The 19,600-nt window shown below is 37.0% G+C and overlaps 2 protein-coding genes across 2 annotated transcripts in view; both read right to left on the bottom strand.

The window, feature by feature from the left end:
* Positions 1–1,193, bottom strand: part of LOC128867821 (endoplasmic reticulum metallopeptidase 1-like) — a 33,049-nt gene extending 31,856 nt beyond the window's left edge. Inside the window, exon 1 of the mRNA XM_054109356.1 lies at positions 1,055–1,193. Coding sequence (XP_053965331.1) covers positions 1,055–1,171 — 117 coding nt within the window. The 5' untranslated portion in view covers positions 1,172–1,193. The remainder of the gene's footprint in view (positions 1–1,054) is intronic.
* Positions 1,194–6,935: 5,742 nt separating this feature from the next.
* LOC128867702 (endoplasmic reticulum metallopeptidase 1-like) lies at positions 6,936–18,260 on the bottom strand. The gene is made up of 12 exons (XM_054109152.1): positions 17,993–18,260; positions 14,407–15,035; positions 14,141–14,343; positions 13,920–14,074; positions 11,017–11,406; positions 10,715–10,895; positions 10,454–10,638; positions 10,243–10,386; positions 10,083–10,182; positions 7,699–7,780; positions 7,342–7,636; positions 6,936–7,215 (listed from the first exon to the last, which is right to left on the bottom strand). Exons 1-12 carry the CDS (start codon positions 18,005–18,007, stop codon positions 7,048–7,050), a joined length of 2,547 nt encoding a protein of 848 aa, XP_053965127.1. The 5' UTR covers positions 18,008–18,260; the 3' UTR covers positions 6,936–7,047.
* Positions 18,261–19,600: the final 1,340 nt, after the last annotated feature.

Here is a 19,600-nt window from a genome sequence, read left to right as displayed (position 1 = left end):
CTGGCGAGAAAATTTTTCAAATTGAGCAATTCGTAAACTCTCAAAACGATAGGGTTTATTTGAACGACCATTCATGCGAGAATTTGAGTCATCGATTGGCCACAAGGACGCAGCACTCGCCACAGGTAAGAGTTGGGGCGCTGTAACCGCAGATGGACGCTCTCCGATCGTTTTCATCAAGCCTGGCGTCAAGGCAAATGCGAAATATTATCGGGAAAGTATTCTAGAGATTGCTTTGAAGCTGTGGGCAGTCAATAATTTCGGTGACAGCCCATGGGCGTTTCAACAGGACTCGACACCGTCTCACAAAGCTCGAGCGAGCGAGCCAAGAAGGGCTAAAAAACGACGTTCCGAACTTCATAACCTCCACACAATGGCTCTTAAATTCACCAGATGCGCCTCCGATGCATTATTCTCTCTGGGTTGTTTTGGAGAGCAAAGTCCGAACTAAAAGATTTACCAGCCTCAAGGCGCGGGAAAAAGCCATTGTCCGTGAGTGAGTCAATATACCTGCAAGTCACATTCGGGCAGCTTGCGATTCGTGTCTGGACCGTCTCAAGGCCATAGTCAAGGCGAAAGGTGGTCATATCGAGCAAAAGTAAATTGATTCTTAATTTTGTATTATTTTCACACATTTTTTACTTTGAATTGGATAAAAGTATTTTTCCAAACTAAATTTATGGCCTTTTTATTTGTTTACACTTCGAGTGCCGGACGCTGTTGTTGTTTTGTTGTCAAAATCGATAGTTTAAATGCTTAATAGTGGCTGCAGTTGCTTGTATGTATGTATTATATGTGAATCATATTATAAGTTTTTGACTCATATATCAAACAGCCCAAATTATAGTGCTTATGTATGTATTATTGTTTTTAAATTTTTTTTTATCTAAACTACACTATTTACCAAAAATCGAACCTTGTCTCTACATCAAAATATTATTTATCTTAAGAAAAATGAAATTTATAATGAAATAAACATTATTTATCACACCCCATAAAATTCCAAATGATTTTGTCTTATATAATTTTCGTGTTTTTTTCCGATCGTTTTTACCTTTCGTTTTAGGAAATGACAAAAATGCGTACAGCGCGCAAAAACTAAAAAGCAGCGTAGACCGTCACGTTTGCACTGATGCTGCCACCAAAGTCGCAGCGATGCGAGAGTCAACATCTTTTTTACTGCTAAAGCGCCAACGAGCGCCAAGATGAAGTGGAAGAGGAAGCGCTGAGCGCTCCAGCGTTTGCCTCTGATAAAGCTGCGGGTTATCCGCTGAGTAAATCGTAGAATCAAATATATTTTTTTTTATACCAACAACTATTCTTAGTTTTCATTTGTTTAATCTGCATAAATTTAAGCTCATGCTCTCTCTGTGCATACGAACACGAGTTTATATGAGTTACTACATAAAACATTTTTTCATATGTTTGTACAGATTTGTTTTTCATGCGCACACTGGCGTTTATTGTGATTTAGTGTTATCTATATTATTTTACTGCAAAAAAAGAAAATTAACGAAATTCAAGCACTGCTTAAGATGATATGAGTAATTTCGTTTTTGATATAAAAAACAAAAAAAAAAAAAATAAAAAAAAAACACTGCACCGGTGAATCCAAATATGGATTGTGTACTACACACGTAAATGCCGCCTACCGACTACAGTGAAAACGAGGTATGCAAACATTATTTAGTTGCGGTAGTAAGTTATTAACGAAAAATCGATTTTTAGTGAAATATTTACATATTTACTTATTATTATATACATACATTACGTACACAGATATATGTATGTAAGTATAAGCAAATCGACAATGTGCATGAAAGTGATTTAATTGGAGCTGATGCTCAGCGTAATTTTACGCCTCATGGCGCTCGTCATTAGCAGCGAACATAGCTGTGTTAATTTTATTGTAAAACAACTTAAGTCGAGTAAGTATGTGTCACTTTTTAAACATTAAACTGCCGGTGTATGATGTAGTATATACCTATATATATATATAATTGGCGCGTACACCCTTTTTGGGTGTTTGGCCGAGCTCCTCCTCGTATTTGTGGTGAGCGTCTTGATGTTGTTCCACAAATTGAGGGACCTACAGTTTCAAGCCGACTCCGAACGGCAGATGTTTTTATGAGGAGCTTTTTCATGGCAGAAATACACTCGGAGGCTTGCCATTGCCTATTTAGAAAAATGTTTTTCTTAATTTTGGTGTTTCACCGAGATTCGAACCAATGTTCTCTCTGTGAATTCCGAATGGTAGTCACGCACCAACCCATTCGGCTACGGCGGCCGTCAGTGGTAGTATTCAAACAATTAATTTGATGTAGGCTTGGCTTAGGAATCCATTTCATCAAAGTTTGAAAAAAAAGTTAAATATTTTTGCAATATTATGATAAATGGAGAGCGATGGTCCGGTGTATAGTAGAACGCTGCAGAACTGCAAAGTATTTTGTGACAAGCCCGAACAGAAAACTGTCAAAAATTTGGAAAGAAAGACGCTCGCTTGATGGTCGGTATTATTACAGAACACAACCCATGGGGTCAGCATATGACCACCATTGGCATCATTGAGGACCCGATGCGCCTGTTTTGATTGGAGGAAGCGGATAGTACTGAGCACTTTCTCTGTGAGTGTCCTGCCTTTGCTAGAGCACGGCTACGAGTTTGGGTTCCGATTTCGTTAGAATGAGTAATATTCGTTCTCTAAAACTGGAGGATATTTACAGATTTACCAAAGAATCTGGAAAATTCTCACAAGACTAACTATCTCTATCTCTGTCTCTATTCTTTCCTATCTCTTTCTTTTATCCTTTTCTCCTGCCCTCCTTTACTATCTACCCTCTTTCCAGAGCTCCTCAGAGGGCTTTTTAGCCTGAGTGTTTTAGGAGCTACCATATCTCTTGGTGCTCCTTGGCTCGACCAATTCAAATCTCAATTTCAATGATAAATTCATGTAAAGGGTGATCAATTTAGAGGTATTGGATTCTAAATTGAAATAAAACAACGATAATTCTAATTGATGGGGAATCTCTATTACTTTTGTATAGAACGATTCATGACATTTATTTTTTCAAGATAATCCTTTTCAAATGTAATCCGTAATTCGGCCTTCCGTAAACACCAAATTTTTAATGACTCGCTGGAGAACTTCGGTCCGTATCTCAAGAATAACTCTAGTAATGTTGGCTTCCAATGCCTCAATCAAAGCTGGCTTATCCAAAAAAGCATCTGGACTTTACATACCTCACAAATAAAAGTCCAAAGGTGTGATATTACACGATCTGGTTCGAAGCGAGAAATAAATTACTAACCGAAACGACGACACAGTAAATCCATTGTTTCACGTGCTATATGTTAAGCCCGGATTTGATGTGGTGGAGATCAGGCTTTCATTTTTGGTATCACGGCATAAAAAGTGGTTTATCGTAGCATTCCCCATTCACTGTTACATTGGCGCCTGTCTCGTCTTTGAAGAAATACGGGCCAATAATTCCTCCAGCTCATAGGCCGCACGAAACGCTTGTATTCAATGGGTGTAATGGCTCTTCTTGAATGGTTCGGTTTTTTGGCTCTTGGGTTTTTTAGCCCAAATAAGGCAATTTTGCTTAATGACGTAGCCAAAAATCGGCCTCATCACTAAATTGTTATGTACACCATAAATTGGACTGAGCGCGCGATAAACACTTTTCGAAGGACGTCGATTTCCGTAATACAAACGTAAGTTTTTCTATGTTGAAATACCACCTGAATATTGAAAAAAATTATATATTTAGTTTAACACGCGTGATCTGTGAAAAAACCTTATTGGAAAAAATACTTCCAATCTGATCACCCTTTATATATATTTAAGTATACTTTTTTTTCTGAAATGTTCAGATGCAACTTTCAATTCTTTTAATAGCACTTTCGCTAACGTTCGTTAAACTTATGCTGTTAGATTGTCGATTTCTTGGCGAGTTTTGTTCTTGAGCAACAAGAAGGCCTGTAATGAGTTTACGCAGGCCAGCCCCTTAGGTAACATCACTGAAAGTAAAGGGTTTTCCAATAAGAGGTATTATTCCCGTAAAAGATCAATGGTTTCGTTGCTTGTGTGGCACGTAGCGCCGTCTTGTTTACTTGTAAACGTTGACGTTGTCCAGATCAATACCATCCAATTCGGGCCATAAAAAATCGTTAATCATCTCTCGATAGCGCAATCCATTCACCGCAACTGTTGCTCCAGCTTCATTTTCTAAAAAGTAAGGTCCAATGGCTCCGCCGGACCATAAGCCGCACCAAACAGTCACACGTTGAGGACAGAGAAGCTTTTCATCAATAACTCTTGGATTTTCTGAGCCCCAGATCCGGCAAATTTGTTTGTTGACGTAGCCACCGAGGTGGAAATGGGCCTCATCACTCAAGATGATTTTCGATGGAGTTCCGGATCATTTTCATGTATTTCAACGACCCAATTAACAAAGACACGACGTTGTTGATGATTGGCCGGCTTGAGTTCTTGTGTTAACTGGACTTTATAAGCCCATATCTGTATGCAAAATACGGTGTAATGACGTTTGTGGAATGCCTAATTCCAAAGAACAACGAGGAATGGACAAACCTGGGTTTTCTTCAACACTTTCGGCTACAACAACAATATTTTCGGCTGTTCTTGAGCGACGTGCATGGTTTAATTCTTCACATCACTAACTTGTCCCAACAGCTCGAATTTTTTCACCGATTTCTGTATTGCGGTCCGACAAGGTGCTTCACGATGACCCAAAAATGTTCAAGTTTCTGCTAAATTTTCACCACTTTTATAGTGAATTTTAATAATTTCAATGCGTTGTTTAAGCGTGTATCGTTCCATTTTTATTAATGGCGTAGTTCCTACTTGTCAAATATTAAAAAATGACCGCTTCAAAAGTGACATCTACTGAAATAGCGGGCTATTCAAAACAACTCCTGTTATTGGAAAACCCTTTATTTGGAAGGTACTATGACTTACATCCGTGGAGCATCTTTCAATGGGAGGTGGTAGGCAGGTAGCTTGTAGGACCTTAAGAAATATGACTCCCTTTAATCAAATCAAAGCTAATTAGCTATTTTTCCCAGTTTACCTTAGTCGATTTTTATCTCTCTAATTTAGATTTAGAATATCACAGAGGGATTCAATTGAACTTTCTTGGGTTAACAAGGAGAACGTGAGCAGACGTTCAAAAGTAAAAGAAAGCTTTGGCATAACAACTGAAGGGCGAATACTAAAAAATGCTAGAAAGACCCAGGGCAACATATTTAAAATTCTTGCAATTAAGGAGCTTGGATCTCTGAACGGAGCTTTGATCTGGTAAAGCAAACAGCAATAATGGGGTTTTCCTATAATTAACCTGCTACAACTGTTACCTACAGGAAATTATGCAATAGTTTCTGCGAGTAAGTGCTAGCGCTTAGGCATCGTTAAGGCATAAAATACCGGAGAATTTCACAATTCTGTTTTTAGAAATAGTTCTGCCACCAAGTTTAATTCTACTTATAGGCGCATAAGACAATCAAATCGAGTAAGTTACAGGTTTGCTTTTCAAGTGATAATCAGGAAAGGAGAATACCTGAATGACTTGCCATGTATAGAACGGACCTTAAAATAAATGCATGGCAATTTATACGAGGGGTGTCTTTCATATTTCGGGATTTGGAAACCCTGGTGTTGCAATCTGGCAACTGACAGCTGTATCGCAAAGTTTGAAATTTTTTGGCTTTTACGTACTCAGAACGTGTTGAAATACCAGTGCTATTTGTGTTGTTTACAGTAACTTAAAAGATTCATTTCGGTCCAAAAATGGAATTAAATCGTGAACATTTTCGTGCGATTATTTTTTACAACTTTCGACGTGGATTAACTCAGCAACATTGCATGGATGAACTTAATTCATTTTTTGGCGATGAAGCTCCTTCAAGGACCAGTGTTTATCGATGGTATGGTGAATTCAATCGTGGTCGTAGTTCACTCCAAGACGAATTTCGTGAAGGTCGTCCAAAATCAGTTGTTGTTCCGAAAACCATTGATGCTGTGCGCGAACTGATATTGCAAGATCGTCATGTGACCTATCGTGAGATTGAGACAATCTTAGGCATTAGTGAGACCAGCATACATTCAATATTGCATAAATATTTGACTGTCAAAAAAATTTGTACGCGTTGGATCCCACACAATTTGTCAATCGCTCAAAAAAGGCTCGTGTCGATTGGTCGAAGGAAAAGCTCAAAAAATTCGATCGCGGGGCTGCGAAACACGTCTCTGACATCGTGACAGGTGATGAATCATGGATTTACGCGTATGAGCCCGAAAGTAAACAGCAGTCGACTGTATGGGTGTTTCAAGATGAGCCAAATCCAACAAAAGTTGTTCGCGCACGAAGCACTTCCAAGCAAATGGTAGCCTGTTTTTTCGGAAAAACTGGACATGTCACAACCGTACCACTAGAACAACGCAGAACAGTAAATTCTGAGTGGTACACAACCATTTTTCCATCCAAGAAATTAGGAAAACCAATCGCCAAAGACGGATCACTCTTCACCAGGACAATGCGAGTTCTCACACATCGGCTCAAACAACTGCATTTTTGAGCACCCAAAACATCGAATTAATGGGTCATCCGCCGTATAGTCCTGACTTGGCACCGAATGACTTCTTTTTATTCCCGCACATAAAAATCAAACTGAGAGGTCAACGTTTTTCGACACCTGAAGAAGCGGTTGCGGCATTCAGAATGCATGTTTTGGAGGTACCTCATTTAGAGTGGCAAAAGTGCTTCGACAATTGGTTCAAGCGCATGCAAAAGTGTATAGATCTTCATGGAGAATATTTTGAAAAACAATAAAGTGATTTTCGATGATTAAAATTTGTTTTTGTTCTCTAATCCCGACATATAAAAGGCACCCCTCGTATTAATGAGATTATAATAATTTATTTATTGTGATATTCAGATCTTTGTTTTTACAGTTCTGCTTATTCTTCAACAATATAAGTGCTAGTTTTTTCGTCTTATTCACCACTTATTCAACTTTTATTGCGCATCAGAACAACCAACTGTCATACGTGGCAACCCAGTTCACAATTATCGTATAATCTGGAAAACTCTGTAAAAATTCTTCATAAATTTCGGCACGTTGAACCGATTGGTGGACCCAGTTGCCAGCAATACCAATTTCCAAATTTGGTGAGTTTGAATTATTGGCGGGTAACTGAAAATTTATGATAACACAAAATGATAGTAAATATATTGTAGTATTAGGCAAAATATTAGAAACCAAAGCAAATTCAAATATAATATAAAAAAAAAATAAATAACTACCAAAAACCAAGCTTACCTCCAAGTCTATGAAAAACTCCAGCGCTTTATTATCTTTGCCGTATACAAAACTCATGAAGTATCCACTATTTGGTAGTAACGTTTTGTCGAAAGACCAATTCACAACCCTGGCCGGTGCTTTCGGTCCAATAAAAATCGTCAAGTGATCTGGTCCTGTTAAAGTGTAATTGTAACGTTTTGTGTTCGGCGTATTCAATATGATTTCGTCAGTGAGCGTTAGTAGGGGTTTTTCGCTTGGTATAATTGGGGCCTCATCGACGGGTAACCAGAAAGCGCTCGCTGTGTAGAAAATACTGTGTAAAAAAAGGAGATTTTTACACTTACGAAGATTTACATAGGAATATTCAAAGCCAACCTGGGTCTACGCAGCAGACAAGAGATTTCATCATTGCAAACATCGCTGATGTTGTGCACAGTTTTAAACCGATTTATTACATCTGAAAAGGTTTGCAAAATGTATATATAAATATAAGAAAGTTTGGTTTAATGGCCTAGGTTGATTTCATATCTATATGAGCAGTGGGAATTGGGAAAACTTGGAATAATCAATGCCGGGGAGTAAAAAAATTGGTAAATGATGGGAAAAGGAGTTTGATACAACATCAAGCCGCATACCACGAATTGCTTCATGTATAGGTATAAAATATACCCATTAAGATGGCAAAGAAACAATTTTTTTGTTTATACTAATCCTTAAATTTGTCCTATAACCAAAACAAGTTAGTGATCTGTATTTTTGTGATTATTTATTTGTGCCTTCAACACTTTGAAAATTACCATTGAATAGGAAAAATTTACTTTTTGGATTTAAAATGTTTACATATCGATATTATTTAGTTTTTTTCTTGACCAGGAATATCCAAAAATGGATACCCTACACTTAATTAAAAGGAAAAGGTTTTGCTATTTCTATTGTTTCGCTGAAAACTCTCCAAATGAAAAAAAAAACTTTAAAAATATCGACATCTCCCTTTTTTATTTTGGATAAGTAAAAAAATAAAAAAAAATATAGGTGACATTGTTTTGACCAAAGAACAATGTTAGGGTGGGACATTAAGGGACAAGTATTCTTTTTGGCCATCCTATCCATCCATGCCTACAAACTCACACGTACATATCTATACACATACAGTGGGATAAGTGGGATAATATAGTACAATTTTTAAAAGGGGTTTTCAAGAAGGTAATACTTCATAACAAACCAATTAACATAACATAACAAACATAATATTCACTTAATAGAACATTGCGTAAGAACATTTAACATAACACATCAGAACACAACATAGCATAATAATATGACATAACCTCACAGAACACAATGTAACATAATATAACATAATAACATAAGTTAACATAACATAACATAACGTAACGTAACATAACATAACATAACATAACATAACATAACATAACATAACACAACATAACATAACATAACATAACATAACATAACATAACATAACATAACATAACATAACATAACATAACATAACATAACATAACATAACATAACATACCATAACATAACATAACATAACATAACATAACATAACATAACATAACATAACATAACATAACATAACATAACATAACATAACATAACATAACATAACATAACATAACATAACATAACATAACATAACATAACATAACATAACATAACATAACATAACATAACATAACATAACATAACATAACATAACATAACATAACATAACATAACATAACATAACATAACATAACATAACATAACATAACATAACATAACAATTCGAGAGGCTTCGGTATTTCAAATACTTAAGCCGTTTCTATTATCTAGTTAATTTGACCATGGGAACGCCGTGAATTCGACTTATTTATGATAGTTCTTGCTGAACCGATTCGGTACTTCGATCTGTGCGCAGCCTAACTGGTATGGGAATATTCAGTGGTGATTACGCAAAGCCTGTCTGGAGGACCGATTAATACGGTGGAAAAATCGACTAAGCATTTTGAGAATTGCGATTCCAGATAGAGATTATTGATTGTAATTTTAATAATGTTGCCTGCTCGTGTCCTCGTATTTCACCATAATAACATTAGGAATTGGCAAATCATAAAAAATAATGCAGTTGTATTTAACTGCAAAATTAATGCACGAATTTAAAATCCCTTAGGTGGCAGATACATTCATAGACAGGTGGCGATAAAATCCCTCACAAAGTACTAGACAACCTCCAACGTAGCCACGAAATGCCGCATATGTCTTAACGAGATGGCTGAGTCATTTCACCTAAAGGTAACATGGATTCCTTACCATTGTGACATTGAGTGTAAGTGCAGAGCCGATGAACTAGCGAGACTCGGCACTAAATTGACCGATGAGTACATAGACAATGACATAGGCATACCCTTACAACAATATTTATTATTGAGCAAATGGTAAGAGCAGCGAACGAATGGTGGCGTTATGAATCCACCTGCAGAATCGCCCGACAATTATGGCCGACTCATAATTCTAAACCCACAGAATCTTTGCTATGCCAAAAAAGCACACTTTTGAAAAGCATACACTGGTTTAAGAAAGATAGAAAGTTCCTCACACAATAGGCTATGAGTCTGAGTGTGTCCCACAGGACAACCGCTTCAACCTAACCTAACCTAGGAGAAGGTGCAATACTTTTAACACTAAAACAATCTTTTTGTTAAGTTTGTCCGCTAGAGGGGCCCATTCGAAAGTAACTTCTAACTTCTTACCTTTCGCTGTGTTAGTATGCCGATCTATTGGGTATACATAAATAGCTGATTCATTGAAGCGGATACTGCCATCGGAATTATGAAATATTTGAGAGGCATGCTGTACGGAAGAAGAAGAAAAACATTCAGAGTTCATTTAGATTCTAACTCAGCAACTTACCTGAACTGAGTAACGCTGTGGTGCCAATTTCGCGGTATACGGTGAACCAATTGGTGTAATAGCCAGTATAACGAATAATAAAGTGATACCGAGAAAGCAAAATATAATCGAGCGTGCTTTTCGAAACAAAAAATATAGTGGCATCTGAAAAACAAAAATTTATGGAATGAAATGGAGGCGAAGAAAATAATAATTAGGAATAGTTAGTTACCAAAAATCCTCCAATTAAGACAGAAAATATTGTCGCTACGATGGAAATTAGTATATCCGGATTTAAAGTTGTTCCCGACCGTCCCAACACCGGTATAAATAAATAATATACAAATTGTGCTACATAAGAAAAGAACATGAACGGAACTATTTGGCTCACGATAACGGCGATTGCGAACCAGTAACCTAAATTTCAACAAAAAAATACGTAAGTTAAATAAAATCAAACAAAAATGCGTGTATTGACACAATACATTCTTACCTTTGCTATGCAGTTTCGTTATCAAATTAATTATAAGAGCAACTGCATAAAAAAATACGGCCAGCATACACATGAACGCTGAGTTAATATTCAAAATGGTTAAGGCAATCGTGAGTGCTATTAAAATGAGACATTGCGAGTGCAAGAAAAGTTGAATGCGAAAACTCAAGCAGAGGGGGTGCTGTAGGTGACAAACGAAATTACCGCTGAATATGCATAAACGTACTTCGATTTGTTTGAATATATTATATTATACTTGTAATATGTGTGTATGTATGTATGTATGTATGTTGGTAACTTACTCGTTTTGTGCACTCTAAGAAGAGAGCCGGAAAAATGCCTAAGAAATAAAATATTGGACAAAAGTAGAGACCGAATATCAGCCAATCGCTAGAGAACCACGACATGGAATATCCGATGCTATCCAAAAAGTATGCTATGAAAATCGAGGCAGTCGCACCCACAGCGATAGAGAATATTTGTAGCAGCAGGGCGAGAGCGTATTGAGATGTAATGGCGAGCCAGCCTAGATTTGTTGCCTTTGACATCATAAAGAGCGACAGAGTAATTGCTATTAAAGTGGCCGAACATACGACATAATTGATGATAATACTGGTGCTTAGGGTATAGGAAAGCATAAACCAGCCGAGAAAATCGTAGAATATTAAATGATCCGTTTTGTTGTCCGCTGCCTACGAATTGGAGAAGTTAATGTGATAGGATTGTTGATTTCTATAGGCGTATAAAAAAGTAGTAAATTAAAAATAAGAAGATTAAAAACATAAAAATAATAAAAATATAACGATATTATTTTTTTTTTAATTTTAAGTACAAAAAAAAATATATAATAGAAAAAGGAAAAAATCCTCGGCTAGTTAGACCAAAAAAATTTTATTCGCGTTATCTTCTTAAATGAATGCATAAAAAATAATAAAAATGAAATGATGAAAATTTTTTTTTAATTTTAAGTACAAAAGAAAAAATTAAAAATAATATTAAAAAAATAAATCTCTGGGCTACTTAGAACAAAATTTTTTTTTTAATTTAAGTACAAAAAAAAAAAAATTAAAAATAAATCTATTTCTACTTAGATCAACAAATTATATTGGCGTTCTTTTCTTAAATGTCCGTTTTCAATGAATGAAAAAATAATAAAAATAAAAAGACAAAAGACATAAATTTTAAGTGAAAAAAATTAAAAATAATAATAAAAAAATAAATCTATGGCTACTTGGAACAATATTTTTTTAAATTTTAAGTACGAAAAAAAACAATAAATAAATAGAAAATAAATCTAGCCATAGATAGAACAAAAAAATAGAACAATAAAATTGTAATGGCGTTCTCTTTTTAAATGAATGAATTAAAAACTAAAGATAAAAAAATGTGTTTTTAATTTTAAGTACAAAAAAAAAATTAAAATAATATTAAAAAAAAAATAAATAAAAAGTAAATCAATGGCTACTTAGACCAAATGCTTTTTTTTAATTTTAAGTACAAAAAAAAACACATATAAAAATATATAAATAAAAAATGAATCTATGTCTACTTAGAACCAAAATATTGTATTGGCGTTCTCTTCTTCTTAAATGAATGAATTAAAAAATAATAAAAATTAAAAGATGAAATTTTTTTTTTAATTTTAAGTACAAAAAAAAAAAGTAAAAAAAAAAATAAATCTATGGCTACTTAAAAAGTAATAAAAAATAAAATATAAAAATTTTTATTTTAATTTTAAGTGCAAAAAAAAAATTAAAAAAATAATAAAGAAATAAATAAAAAATAAATTTATTGCTACTTAGAACAAAAAAAAACATTTTTTAATTTTAAGTACAAAATAAAATTAATAATAAATCTATGCCTGGAACAAAAAATTTATTCCCGAGAACTTTTTTTTGTTTTGTCTTAAATGGATGTATATTTCAAATTGTTTGAAGCAAAATTACTGTTTGTTGTTGAAGGCTAAAGGAGGATCAGGAAGATTAGGTGGAGAAGGACTTGACTAGAAAAAAAAACTACTGGCACGCTTTCTTAAGGCCGGCGGGCCAATTAGATGTCCTAAATTCAGTAGTTTTCGCGAAGCGTTGTAGGATGAGAAAAAAAACAATTAGCCAACAACATATATATTGTCAGCCGAGTTATCAATAGATTCCCAGAGCGCCTTGCCACTGAAGTATCCAACTTCTGTACAAGATACAACTTGCAATTTTCATCTGAAAACAAAAAAAAAAAATATTATTAATTTTGATGTAATTATCTTCGATGTGAACTAAGAAAATTGGGAGAAACACGTAAAATTCGAATTTTTGGGGAAGGTAGAAAAAAAAAGTGGTTTTTCAAGGAAAAAAAACTCTTCAACTGGGTAAAAAAGTCGCTTAAAAAACGTTTTTGGATGTTTTTTTTAGTTCACATAGAAGAGAAAACAATACTGAAGATAACGCATTTTGAATGAAATGGATAGCTCGTTTAGTTTTTTTGCAATCGTGTACATAAATTAGGTAAAATCGTGAAAATGAAAAGCCGAGAAAACGCGCTTCAAAGTAAACGGTCAATGGGCGGAGCACTACAACAATAAGCGCACGGTTGCTCGACGCCGCACTACGCTTGGCTCTGTAGCTCTGCAAATACTTGGAATTTAACTCTGAAAATTTGTGTCTCATGTTCTTGAATATCTAAGCTATTGATTTCAGGAAGAAAAAAATCGAATTTTTTAACCTTTTAATTGGCCCGCCGGCCTTAAACTCGACCATAATCGCTTCAGCGGCTAGCACCCCAATCGAGAAAAAGAAGTTTTGCATTTGACTCATTCGCTAGCTGATTGGATGGGCTAAATTTCTTGTTCCCGCGAATATTTTAATGCCAAACTCAGGTCGTGTTGGAGAGGAGTTTATGGAACACTTAATCACCAACGGTGAGATATTAGGCCACAGGAGACACAGAATCTTGGGCTCGTACCCATTAGAGGGGGAAGACTTACAATTGCTCCCTCCTAAGGAGCTGGTTCGATTCGGCATACGAAATAATTATAATTAAGTATTTAGGAGCGCACAATAGATCAATCTGGTCGCAGTGTATAAAGACCTAAGCCTATCCCGTACAACCATTGCCATACCATTAACAAGTCGTGACATTCATTTTTCAGTTGAAGCAATAAAGCTCTCGACCTTTTGGGTCTTACACGTATTTGGTTAACACGCTTACCTACCGTTAGATTCCACATTTCCGGTGCATTGCCCACAGATTTGGCTAGACTTAGGACATTATCGCCAGTATTTTGAAGTGAACCAATGGGCAAAACTTTCATGCTGTCGTATTCCGTGTGATAAACGTACCCATTGTGAATATATGCCAAGTCAAGACCTGTGCGAATAGAGAAAATCTTAAAATCTGTATAAGGGCAAAAAAAGTAATAGTCTTCTAACCTACCCAGCATACCGGCGTAATCGCGAAAAATTCTAAAATCTGTCCCAGAAGATATAAAATTCGTTTGATAAATATCTTCGGCCAATGTTGTGGCGAACGGATGTGGCACTTTGCGATAATAGTTTATTAGCCATGAATTACTTGCACTGGACCGGAAAAGAAGCTCCCGTCCACCCGAACCAGCAGCATCCAAATTGATTACCACTCTTTACGAAAGTTACCTTGTTATTTTTAATATTAATAAATGCATGAAAACTAACGAAATTTACTTGCAATTTTTAGCCCATTTATGTTGTGTGACAAATCCGTGCGCTCCATCCAAACCTTCTTCTTCTGCGCCATTGAATAGAAACACTATAGGATGCTCGAGAGGTCCATTCGATTTTGCGATAACGCGTAGCACTTCCAGCACTGTGGACACCATCGAACCATCATCTGCAGCACCCGGACTACCGGGAACGCTGTCAAAGTGTGCATTGATAAGCAAATAATTGGGGCTCGTATTGTTTTTGGCACTCAGTTTAACGAGCACATTTTGCACTCCTTGGTATAAATGAAAGCGGGAGGATTGACCTGAGACAACTTGCGTATCCACTTCAATATCAAAATAATCGCTCATCTGATTTTGTACTTTTCCGATCTCGTTCAACAACAACTCGATCGTTTTTACTTCGTTTGCGTTGCTACCCACTACTCTCGGACCGAGGCTGGTTAAATTGATAAGTATCTCTTCTGCGCGTTCAGCAATAAAGGAATCGGGATGTGCTGTTTCATCTCTGTGCGTGAGTGGTGTGGGTAAATGGTTTAATTGTGTGAGTACTATTGCCAAACCAAGGAGTATCCAAAATGCTGTGAAGAAGGGCGCGTAGTACCAGCCAAGTTTTTTGGGTTGCTCGAGCTTTATTAATTGAATTGAAGGAAGCAAAAAAAAAAAAAAAATTACGTTAAACTTTTCTGTAAAATTCCATGAAAAGCTTTAAGAATTTATTAAGTAGGGCACTTCACCGCAAAACGTAGCCAAAGGAAAAATCTATAGGGTATATAATTATGGGACGAGCTGCAGAAATAGGTCATCAACACATAGAGCGAGTCATCATAAGTCGTCCGTTGTGATACCATTGCAGAGGGAAGGGGGGAAAGAGTATCCAAATTCAGTTGTGTTTATCGCTTCATGCTGCTGGTGAAACTTATCAGGGGGCTAATATCTAGGCCTACTCTATCTGCAGTTATAGCAAACAAGTGAAAACTAAAATGCCTAAATCCTAGTCCCGCAAGAGCAGAATCGCTGAGATGATTCGACCTCATCTTTTACACAGCTGCCGCAAAAAATACTCGAAGTAATGTCGAGTAACGTCGTGAGCAATGCCCTTACCGTCCACAAAAGTCGAGCGCTGAAGCGTTGTTAACCTTAGAAACTCCCTCGAAGTACGTCCATGGAACCAGTAAGTGGAACCGCAATGCTGATGCCCTTCGACCGTGTCTTGACCTTTCTCGCTTCTTCAGTCGTCGGGACTAAAATCCTACTTTACGAAAACAACGGCCACCTTATTTAGAACTTGAATGAAGGCGGTTAAGCTGGAGTTAGGCATTCATGTCAATAATACTCGAATACCAAATGTAGGGTAGGTAGGTAGGTGAAATAGTTGAATCACCACTCTGGCACTCCCCGAGTAGCGCTAAAGCGCCGCTTTGATACCATTATGAGACCTCCAACAGGAAGATATCTACAACCAGCCAGAGCTGTTGATATATTGTAGAAGATTGATGAGATTTAGGTTGGCGCACTGCCCCAGGCTCTCGAAAAAAGGAGCACCCAGTGACCTTAATCGTCTAACTGCCAAACCCGACCATTTACAGAGAAAGTGCACAACAGTGTCCTTCTCTGAAAGGTCCCCACAGCTTCTGCAAAGACGGTTAAACGGTAACCCTAGCATTTTCGTGTGTGTGCCGATCGTCCAGTGATCAGTAAACACAACTACGAGTTTGTAAATTGAATGGCGTGCAGTCCCCAGTATTTTCTGAGACCTCCGTATATTGTACTGCGGCCAAAGGGTTTTTGAAAAAGCACATGAAGAAATGGAGTTTCATCTTTTCTGCGCTTTCCTGAGAAATAATTTGTGCAATCCCCCTTTAATAACAGTCAGGGTAGGAGGTCTCTGAGGCCAATTTAGTACCCTTTCTGGCAAGCTCATCAGCAATTTCATTTTCCTCTATGTTCCTATGTCCTGGAACCCAGATCAGAGAAATGTTTCTTGCAACCAAGAGATTGGATTTCCTCCTTACAGGAGTGTACTAGTTTCATTCTGCACCATGGCGTCGTTAGTACCTTGATCGCGGCTTGACTATCGGAGAAAATGTTAATATCTTCCTCGCTCTCGCGTTCCCTAAGCATTTTGCATTTCGCCTGAAAAACACTAGCAGTATTCGGCAGTTTAAAGGAGATGATAAATTGGCTGATTTAGAGAAAACTCCTGCTCCGACTCCCGATTCCATCTTGGTGCAAGGTGCAATCTCCGTTAACGGAGAACACACATCCCAGACGCAGCGCTCGTGCACGTGTATAGTCTCCGACATACCAAATATGTCGGTCCAGTATGTGAAGAAGTCCAGAGTGGTACGAATCGCCTTTTCTTATGCCCACTTAAATCGTCGCTCCTAACAATCCTCTGCCTTTGGTTCGATTGACTCTATTACGATTATTATTTTAGAATTTAGCACTGCAACCTGAAAGATCTACTACGCTCTCTTCATGGATTCAGAGTATTGCTATGAGCCCAGCTTTCTCAAAAAATTTTAGTATTTGTTCTTTTTTATTGAGCCGCCCATATCTAACATTTGTTCAAATATTCTAGAAGAAGAAGTCACGTTATTGGAGTAGAGGCAATTCGTTGTGGGCTCTCAGTGCGTTTGAAAAAAATGTTTTTTGTTTTCTTTTCATTTCTTGTTTACATTAACATAATCTAAATATTCAAGTTTGTTTACTATCGCTAGCTATTCGACATCGTCAGATACTCTCTTCTTAATTCTCGTGTATGCCTCATATATATTTATATCGCGGCGAAGGTAATCTCATTTTTCGTCCCAATCTCTGACTCTAATAAATCAGTCTAAACTCGGAATATATTCGGAGTCAAAGTAGTCCAAGGCGAATCTATTAAAGGTGGTGTTGGTAAATCAGCGGAGTTGTTTTTTTCTTTCGCCGTGTCCATGTGGCTGTCAGCCCAGAATGAAACAAGGCAAATTCATTATTTGTTTTATACTTTTCCAATACTTTGCCGTGATAATCAAATATACAAAACATTGTTGCTGGTCTAGTACCACCACCTTTAATGAATGCGCCTTGAAATAACCACTAATATAAATAATAACTTTATCCACTTTGAGCGAATTCAAACTTTTGTAGGCAAACAACGAACAACTGTCAATATAATAAAAATTATAGACAGGGATGTATTCGACAAAAGAAAATAAACTTCACAACTATTAATGAGTTCAAAATCACTTATCCAACCGATCATGCGCTTCGACTTAAAACTCTGTTTATATATGCTGGTTGTTTGGCCGAGCTCCTCCTTCCATTTGTGGCGTGCGTCTTGATGTTTTCCACAAATGGGGGCCGGATTTAACGAAGAGCATTTTCATGGCAGAAATACACTCGGAGGCTTGTCTACCGAACGTAGCCCGTTTCTATCATTTGATGTTTCATGACCGTGGAAGTCACGCACCAAACCATTCGGCTATAGCGATCGCTGCACAATAAACAAAATCTTATAAATTCAGTCACTTTTAAGTTCATCACTAATTTACTGATCTTCTAAATTACAACACAAATTAAGTAATCATTCGTTAACGTACACCCATTTTAGCCATTTCAGCTGTCAGCCAAAGAAACGCGGCGTACAGCTGAAATTTTGAATACTGAGACTTGAAAGGTACAAAAATTTCGGTGAAACTGTTTTCTACGTTCTTATTTTTATATGCTGCTTTAATTTCTACTCCCGGATTAAGTAGTATAAACGTTTTTTTAGGATGTCTATCTATATAATTTAAACAAAATACATCCGCTAATGCGCGGACTGAAAAGCGGACTAAAATTTGATTCAAATTCAACTCATCCAGCGCAACACTCGCGACCAATTGCAGAATTTATGAATGAAAATATTTTAATACGTATTGGCTATTTATATGATTGTAAATAAAATTTGAAGTGGTAAACTCTTGGGATCACGAGACGCCTTTCATATCATGAGTTACTTGTCACAATATTTATATTGATAGTGCCTGTGGAACAAAGGTATTATCAGATTTTGACAGGTATGTACGATAGTGGTCAAGTGCAATTAATCATTTCAGAACAGTCATGTGCAAAAAGTTTATTTGTTTATATATAATTGGCGATTACACTCGTCATGAAGATGGTGGCAAAGTCTAAGGCCGTGGAGAAGATGGGAAATAAATTTCTATACGGATGGATCCAAGCTACTGAGTGTCCTTTTGCACTTACTTCCCATCGACTTTTCCGTCATTTCCATCGCAACTCAAAGTGCAACCAGGTTAAAGCAGGTTGGCCTCTGGAGGAAACCTCTCAAGGGGTATGGTAGCATTTTCGGGCAGTTACCACCGTATTCCTCTGAACTTCGAACAGGTCTCTCTATCCGCAAACTAGAGTTTGAGGCACGTGCTAGGGCAATCTTTCCAAATAGGCAGGATTGGAGCGAGAGGAAAATCTACACCGAAGCTTGCACCTCTGTCTTCACTGACGGTTCCCAGATGGAATCAGGAGTCGGAGCAGGGGATTTCTCTAAATCAGTCAATTTATCTTTCCCCTTTTAACTGCCGAATACTGCTAGTGTTTTTCAGGTAGAAGTCTTTGTGGTCCTGGAAGCATGCAAAGTGCTTAGGGAACGCAGGAACGAAGGAGATATTAACATTTTCTCCGATAGTCAAGCCGCGATCAAGGTACTAACGACGCCATGGTGCAGAAGGAAACTAGTAAGCTCCTGCAAGGAGGAGATAAAATCTCTTGGGTGTGAAGGTAGCATTCCTCTAATCTGGGTTCCAGGGCATAAGAACAAAGAAGGAAACGAAATTTCTGATGAGCTTGCCAGAAAGGGATCTGAATTGGTCTCAGAGACCACCTATCCAGTCATCGGCATTCCCCTGACAGTTAATAAAGGGGAACTGCACAAATTATTTCTCAGGAAAGCGCAGAAAAGATGGAGCTCCATTTGCTATTTCAAAAACTCTTTGTCCGATATACGAAGAACTCAGAAAGTCTTTTGGACTCCTCGCCATTCAATTACCAAACTCGTAGCTGTGTTTAAAGGTCACTAGACGATCGGCATATACGCAGAAAAGCTAGGGTTACCATTTAACCTCCATTGCAGAAACTGTGGGGACCTTTCAGAGAAGGAGACTGTAGAGCATTTTCTCTGTAAATGTCCGGGTTTGGCAGCTAGACGA

The sequence above is a fragment of the Anastrepha ludens genome, chromosome 6, assembly GCF_028408465.1.
Source record: "Anastrepha ludens isolate Willacy chromosome 6, idAnaLude1.1, whole genome shotgun sequence".
Lineage (NCBI taxonomy): Eukaryota > Metazoa > Arthropoda > Insecta > Diptera > Tephritidae > Anastrepha > Anastrepha ludens.
The sequence above is the reverse complement of the archived record's forward strand: the minus strand, read 5'-3'. Positions and strand labels throughout refer to the sequence as shown.